Source organism: Centruroides sculpturatus, unplaced genomic scaffold (assembly GCF_000671375.1).
Source record: "Centruroides sculpturatus isolate CEXI.00-Female unplaced genomic scaffold, Cexi_2.0 scaffold863, whole genome shotgun sequence".
In the NCBI taxonomy this organism is placed as follows: domain Eukaryota; kingdom Metazoa; phylum Arthropoda; class Arachnida; order Scorpiones; family Buthidae; genus Centruroides; species Centruroides sculpturatus.
In genome coordinates, this window is record NW_019385531.1 from 120168 (window position 1) to 128490 (window position 8323).

General features: G+C 33.8%; 1 protein-coding gene across 1 annotated transcript; it reads right to left on the reverse strand.

Annotated features, from left to right (window-relative positions):
• Positions 1-4956: 4956 nt before the first annotated feature.
• Positions 4957-7188, reverse strand: LOC111639874 (zinc finger MYM-type protein 1-like). Its single transcript, XM_023385824.1, has 3 exons — positions 7134-7188; positions 6078-6331; positions 4957-6027 (listed from the first exon to the last, which is right to left on the reverse strand). The coding sequence occupies exons 1-3, from the start codon at positions 7186-7188 to the stop codon at positions 4957-4959; spliced, it is 1380 nt and encodes a 459-aa protein (XP_023241592.1).
• Positions 7189-8323: the final 1135 nt, after the last annotated feature.

Below are 8323 nucleotides of genomic sequence, written 5' to 3' on the forward strand. Positions count from 1 at the left end.
CTTTGCATATTGTCTATTGGAATGTTACCTTACTATAGAACTGGTTAAAATCAGTTTGGAAATAAAAATAATTAAAATAATTACAACTTTACAAGAAGAGAGAAATTGACGAAGTTGCTCCGGGTATAGGGGCAAGATCGGAAACTTCTCTTTTTTTGTAAAGTTGTAATTATTTTAATTATTTTTATTAAAGTTGCCCCTGGTATAGGGGCAACAGTAATGGGGTAAGATAGGCACGTATATAAAATTATGTTATTAACAATGTATAAGTTGGAATTCACTATTAAAACAAAGAAATACAAATCCAACACTCATTTAATATTATTACAACGAAATGCAAGTTCAAAGACATATATACATGAATAACAAATGCAAACATGTTTTCATTTATCATCTGTTTGATTTTTATCCTTTGCTTCTAATGTGGCTTTATGTTGCCGATCTTACCCCGCTAGTCATGATTTCGAAACATTAAGTACAACCCTGAGAACAGAATGCCAAGCCACGATCTGGCCACGTGAATAAGTTGAAGTTACATCCTTCTAACAGGAAAAGTAACTTTCGTTATCGTGGAATTATAACAAAACCTGGCAATTCAATATAAATGGAAGCAAAATATTATATGGAATTGAACGAAAATGAAAATTTGCTTGATAATTCAACTACGCTTGTTGGAGAACAATAAAAACACTACACTCAACAAGCCACCAATAAAACTCAACTGCCTAACCTATAACCAAAGTCTCGTTTTAATTTGTTTTAGAAAAAAAGCGCTTGACAAACTTGCCCCGCATGCCGAAGTTGCCCCGGTCTCCCCTATATTGACTCCATCACCAACGTTATTATTATTTTCATCGTTATTTTTTGCATACGATAATTTTTAGAATCATATGCGGCTTTTTTGACGAATTCTACAATTTCTATATTTTTATGGAAAAGTTGAGTAACTTGTTTAAAGTTTCCTTCTCCAGTAGAAGCTTGAATCGCAACTGCTGAAGTAGTAGCAATTTCGTTGTCAGATTTATTTTGTAGCCACCAATACAAATTTATCCGTGACATTTTGAGATTTATGATTTTTTTTCTTTTTATTTTCTGCTAATTTCCTTTTTATGACAATCAGAGAGATACTTTCTTGGCATAGACATGTTCTAATAATATTAAGTATTTTCATTTCATAAAATAACAAAAAGTAAAATGTGTACTTACTTTTTACAATATTACAAAAGGAAACTATAAAATATATAATACTATATATTAAACAAGGAAAATATAACACTCGCGGAAATTGAATTGAAATTAATCTAGTTTTATAACCACAGAATTTGCGAATTCCCCGATTCGAATAACGAAAACTAAACTAAATATATTTGAAAAAATTAATTAAATAAAATATAATAAAGTTTAAATGAGAGTGTTTAGTTCGTGACCGTTTCGGGTGTATTGCACCCACCACAGCTCCCTGAAGGCCAGCCCTGATTATAAGACAACGAAATTTCGTCCGATATAGGCTATATATATATTTTTTTTACCAAACTTGGTATAAAACGATTAGACTTGGTATAATCAGTATAAAACGATGAGAGGAATCACTGATTAAATTTATAGAAAAATCTATTAAACATTTACGTAATTATCACAAATTATATCTAAAAAGTCACTAAAATCTAAATTTATGCCAACAGATGGCGACACAGTAGTCTGACGGATACATAGTTACTCCCACATTTCAAATAAATGAACGTGCACAGAAGAATAAATACAGTTTTCCTTTTTCCACGTTGTTGTTGTTGTTGTTTTCCTTACTATAAATAAGCTCTTTAAAGATCTCTTTTTAAAAATGTATTCATTAATATACTTATTTTGTGTAACATTTTTGGGAAATTTTTCTTTTATTTATGCGTTTGGCTATCTTGTGTTTGTTTCATTGTTTCTTTTTCCATTTGCTGTTGTTATTATTATTATAATATGAACCTTTTTTTATTATGAAAGTGGTGTATGTCCATTTGTATAAAATACGAAGAAATCAAATAATTTATGAAGAATATCGTGTGAACTTTTTACTTTACTTTTTACTCTGTTATATACCGTATAAAGCAGAGGTTTCCCTCTGTTATATATGGCGTTCGGTCAAACAATGACCCCCAAAATTTTCATATTTTTGGACTCGAGGACCTTGAAACGTCCAGAAATGCAAAAAATATTCGGGGGTTTTTCTGTAAGTGGATGTTAGTGTATATGTGTGATGTGTGTGTACGTGTGTTTGTGGCATGATTTTGTTCATCTTCTTAGAAGCTTAATAACTCCTGTGCTTTTTGTCGAAAATTTCTGAAATTTTGTAGGAAAGTTTGTGTATTAGGGAAATTGATGCCATAAAATTTTGATGGTTAAAGGTCGACGGTGAGAGAATAAAAGAGGTCGTGTGTCATATCTCCAGTACAGTCGGACTTTAATGGCGTACTCAGCGAGGGACAGGAAGGGGGCAACTGCCCCAACTGCCCCTCGCTGAGTACGATCGCTGATGTATCAATTTAGAAGAAAAATTAAAGTGTAATAATTGACACACAGACACGCAACACAGATGTATCAATTTAGTATCAGTTTGAATAATGAATATTGTGACCAGACTAGAGCGATTTGTCGTGAAATCTCACTCTCCCTCCCCACTTCCTCGAAACTAATAAAAGTTGTCCCCCTCTAGTTCAGATCCACAGTAAGCCACTGTCTGACTTAATTACGATTTTACTCGTTATTATCATTTATAATTTTTTTTATGAAACCCATCTCTACTTTGAAAATTAAGCTTTCTGCCATTTTATATAATTGTGAGAAACCGGAAAAGGGGTAGAGCGTCGCCCTTTATACCTCCTTTAACGGCGACGGTCTGGAGAAGACCACTCACGTTGTCATTGGATGTCTATTTAAAATAGGAGGGCTATAATTCGAGTGGGAGGGATAGTGAGGTCGTCGATAAGACGTTCGCGATATTATGTAAAGATCAACCATTGAAAAAACTCAACAAATTTAATAAAAATAAAAAGATTACAAATAGGAAGCTAAACGTGAGGAATGCAATTTCCTCAAGCTAGTACAAATCACTAGAAAGCGTTATTATTATTAAGCAAGCGTTAATCCTATCAAATATTATTTCTGACCGAGAGAGAGAGAGCGTGTACATAGACTGATCAACTATCATACCTTGTTGTCGACGGCGGATTAGGACAAAATTCTTTCGTGGAGGACAGGGCCAGATCATCGCATAGACAAATGAGATGTCAACGAAAGAAACAGCACGACTTTATCTCGAGAAAGCAACAAGAGTCGAAGGAAGGTCCTCGGAAGAGGAGAAGTATAAAAGAACTTCACTGTAAAAGAGTTAGCTGGTGTGTTCGCAAAATTGAATGCTGCTATATTAGAAGTAGAGGATGTGAACCCGAAAATTAATAAACAATCGTTTTTCTCGGGAGTCAATCTGGTCCAATTTTACCTGGTAACAGATAAAGATCAATCGAGGACCGAGAAAGGGGGTTAATCTATATATATAATCGAGATGGGTTAATACTAACAATAAGCGCAGAATCCAAACGGTTAGGCATTCACAGTTGAAATTTGGTATACAGTTAGGGTACATTATGAAAATGCACACTAAGAAGGGATATTTAGAAATTCCGCCTGCAGGGGAGAGGGAGAAAGTTAAGGATTACCCCGAAGAACTTCGCTTCTACTGTACTATTTTAAATTTTTTTTTTTTTTTGCGTTTTTGTGCGAATCGAACATATTTTTATACCCATGTAAAAATTCTCTAATTACGGAGAGGGTAGTAGCATCTGGCGACGACGGTTGTCGAGACGTCTGTGATCAATTAGCGGAAGACATATATTTTGGCTGTAGGATCCTTTTGAGGTGGAGATAAAAAAGTTTTCTTTCAATTGATATTATAAGTACGATTTTCTTGGATTATTGATTTTTTGTTGTTGCTTTCACTTATTCAACTAACTGTTGGGACAATTAACCCATTATTGTTTTTTTTAATATAATAAAACTTATATTTATTGTAATTATTACCTGCTGTTTTGGAAATTATTGTTTTTTATTTGGAAAGTCCAGGCCTGGTACTTGAACCCTAATATTGTGTAACCCCTTTTTTTGTTATCGTAAATGGTGCGTTACAAGCTTTGTGTGATATTTCTAAGTTTTCCCTTCTAAGAATTTCTTCGCAGTACGCTTGGCAATTCAGCAATGAAAAGTGGTGATTTTTTGCTAAGCAAAGACACGTTTTCATTAAACTGAAAGCCAGATAGAAAAGCTGCCAAATTTGAGAAAGGGTTATGACATTATGAATATTTTATGCGTCAGATGCTAAAATAAAAATCGTCTAACTGTTAAATTCTGATTGTATTTACTCAAATTGAACGTTAATAAATAATCTGTAAAGATGAATTTTAATTTGTATTTGAAATGACCACATTTTCGAATATTAGATTTGCGTCAGAGTTCGAAAAAGGAAATGTCCGTTAGCCTCTAAAAAATTAATTTCCGTTTACGGAATAAATAAGTTTCCATAAACTGCTTTTAAAGTGTTCATTTGGTTGTATTAATGAATTATGTTTAATTTCGAGAAGAGATTGACAAAGGCAGAGAAGTTAGTTCTGGCGATTTTAAACGTTATTTTTTCACATTCAAATTCTAATGAAATTAATGAAGTGAGGATAAGCGGCGGCCTTATCCATTGCGAGGCTCTGGGAGGCACATCTTTGCGAGGCCCTTGTCCTTTGTGCAAAGTAGGCGAATTGAAATAGGTATTTCTGATGATTGACGAGAATTGCAAAAGTTATAAATAAATAAATTTAGAGTTTTAAAATATATTAGAAGATTTATAAAAGTTAACAAACATAAAGACGACAAATTATTGATGATAAACTAAGGTACATAAATGCCTTAAAAGATATACGCAGGGATTTAAAAATAATGTTTGCTGCTTTTCCTAAGACTAAAATCTTTAAATAAAGAAGAATAATCTAACGAATGAGCTACGTCATTTTCAATTGAAAGAATAGCAAGGGCCGAAAGCCGATCTTGTGTCATCGAATTTCTCAAATATGTTTTAATAATTTTTAACTTCGAGAAACTCCTTTCTGCAGACGCAACTGTCACAGGTGTGGTGGCAATAATTCTCAGGACTACTTCCATGGTGGGGTACACTTCAGTTAAATTTTTTTCTATTATATATTTCAGCACTGAGATAATGTCGTCGTTTCCTTCATATACGTAGATAAACATATTCAGTTCTTCATACAATTCATGTCCATCAATATCAGATGTTTCTCCTACTGTTAGAGATATTTGTAAGTCGCCGCATTGCTTCAAAAGTTCACAATCACTAATTTCCTTTAATATTTTTATGTTATACATAAAATATGCTCTCATGATGTTTAAGTGCCTCAAATCTAGGCGCACATTGTCGAAAATGACATAAAAATAGTTTATTTTGAAAATCTCTTCCGCAGGCAATTCAAGAGCTTCATCTTCCCGGTCATAATCAAAATTCGTTCTTTTACGTCTCCTTCTCACGACTTTGAACTTTCTATTAATATCATTTTCATCGGCTATTTCTCTCGCTGTTACCAAGGATGATTGGAAACCATTTTCCCGATAATTATCAAGCCAGTGTATAAATGCGTCTAGGTGTTGTATGGCCGCATCTAGGTGCATTTTTTTGCTCTGCCACATTTTACTTATAACATTTCTCTTTGTAAGAATGTCATACCATACGACGAGAGCAACTACAAATTCGTAGGTAGTTATTTCCTTTTCTACAAAATGGCATTCACTAACCAACTGACAATCTGTTATATTTTCTGTTAAATCCTTCAAAGCATCACATATATCGCTTAGTTGGTATTTAACGGCCTTCACCGATTCTACCCTGCATTCCCAACTAGTTTCGGAAAGTGGTTTTAGTGATAAGGATTTTCCATGTGCTTTTAAAATAGCCCACCTGTGACTCGAGCCGGCAAACAGAGTGTACAGCTTTCGTAGCAAACCAAAAAAAAAATTTTTGCTTGAACACAAGAGGATGCTGCATCTTCTAGGATGAGATTCCAGCTGTGACTCCCACAAGGTAAAAAATAAGCAAGTGGATTAATTTCAAGTATACGTTTCTGGACACCACTTTTTTCTCCACGCATATTGGCTTCATTATCATATCCTTGGCTTCTGTAGTTTTGCAATGATATACCCAACTGTTCTAGCTCCGTGATTATATAATTAGTCAAACTCTCAGCTGTGGTTTTTTCGACGGCTAAGAAGCCAATAAAATGTTCTTCAATGTCAGCTGTATTTGTATTAAAAAATCTTATAATAATGGACAGTTGCTCAACACGAGAAACGTCACGAGTACAATCAAGAATAATCGAGTAATATTTATTCTTTATTATTTTGTCAACAATTTGAGCCTTTACGTGACTTGCCATTAATTGTATAAGCTCATTTTGAATATTTTTTCCGAGATAGTGGTCATTGGTCGTCTTGTCTGTTACTTGTTTTAGGTGAAGTCGCAACATTGGATCGAATCGGGCTATTAACTTTACTAAATCTATAAAGTTGCCGCTAGTCTCACTTGAATCTGAGTCAGATATTTTCTCTCTATGACCTCTGAAGGCCAAATTGTGAGATGCTAAAAAATTTACAATTGCAAGTAGTCTTTCTAAAATATCTCTCCAACGCTGCCTTGTTCAATTTGAGTCTGGGCTAAAGAATCAATAGTGGTACAGCTTTTTAACCCGTTTTCTAAATTTAACCATTTCAACATACAATCTTTGTGCAGTCAGCTAGATTCATGAGACTTTAGGTAATCACCCAAGTGTTTCCAATCACACACTTCTTCACTGGATCCAATTCTTGTATTTTCTAGTCCGAACATTTGACACGGAAAGCAGTAAACGGCATCCTTTGTTTGTGAATAAATCATTCAGCGCCTGTCAAGTTTTTCACCATTAGCTAATCTTTTACTGTAATGATATTCGCCGAATCGTCGTCCGTTATCATTTACGGAAAAAAATCAACTTTAACCCGGATTGGACCTTTTAATACAATCTCAGTTCGGTCTACATCAGTAATTGTTAATGGCCACAAACCTGAGTCATTTTGAGGATTCAAATTTTCAATTCCGCCAGTCATGAATAAAGACATAGACTCAAATACGTATTCTTGGCTGGATAGTGTTGACGAAGGCAGCGGCGGCGGTGGTGTAAGAGACAATGATGTTGTTGACTCGTTATCCTCGCTATTGTAACTAGGTGGTACCCATGTGATGTTGAAGGAATAATTTCAGATGGGTTAAGGGTACAGTGCAATAATGTGTCACTTTCAGTCAATGACGGGTTCTAGGTTTCTAGAGGTTTCTTGACCATCACTTTTTATATATTTATATAAAGACCCACGTAGTTTTTCTTCTACCCGCTTTCTTTTGATAGCTCATTTCCTTTTTTGAACTACCCGACTCAAATTTTCTATCGTCATCAGGATCACGCGAACTCATTTCATAAATCTTGTTTTGCACGTAAAACGAATTCAGAAATAATTTACAAGCAATTTTACACAGTTTTTTTAAAATAGTTCACTCTTTACTATAAGTACTGTTAATAATGTAAGATTCACTGAAACTTAATATCATTTAATGTTTATTTACCTACTGAAAGATATATACAAACGATTATGTAACGCATACAGCGGCTAGCAAAATAAGCATCAGGTGACAAGAGTTGATGAACGAAATGAAACACGGGGATTCCCCGAGCGTAAATCGTAAACACGATGAATCACGAAAGTAACAAAACCGCGCGTTCAAGTGGGTTTTCTAATGCTCCAGGTGTACGATTCAAATAGTAATGAATTTTTTAAATGTGTTTTACAGTCAAATTACATAAAATATTATTAACTGTTAAATTAATTAATTTTGATATCGTTAATCTTACTTTTTATACGAATGTGAGAGTGAATAAATCTAAATANTAGTTCGAAAACACAAACCGGTTAGGGCTTTATTCATTACGCCGTCTTGTTTACTCTTTTAAATGAAGAACCTAAAGATAATAAAATAAAGATTAATTTTCCTGCTTTAGAAATATTCCTGCTTATATATTGCTAATTTGAATGAAAAAAAGAATATTTTATCTCAATAATCCAGTCTAGACGAATTTGAATACATCGCTATTAATTAAAGATATCGAGAGAAAATAACTGCAAAAGTAGGCATAGAGACGTAATTTAACTGAGAAAATTGAAATTAGATAGCTGGTAAAGGGACAAGTTTATCTTATTCTTA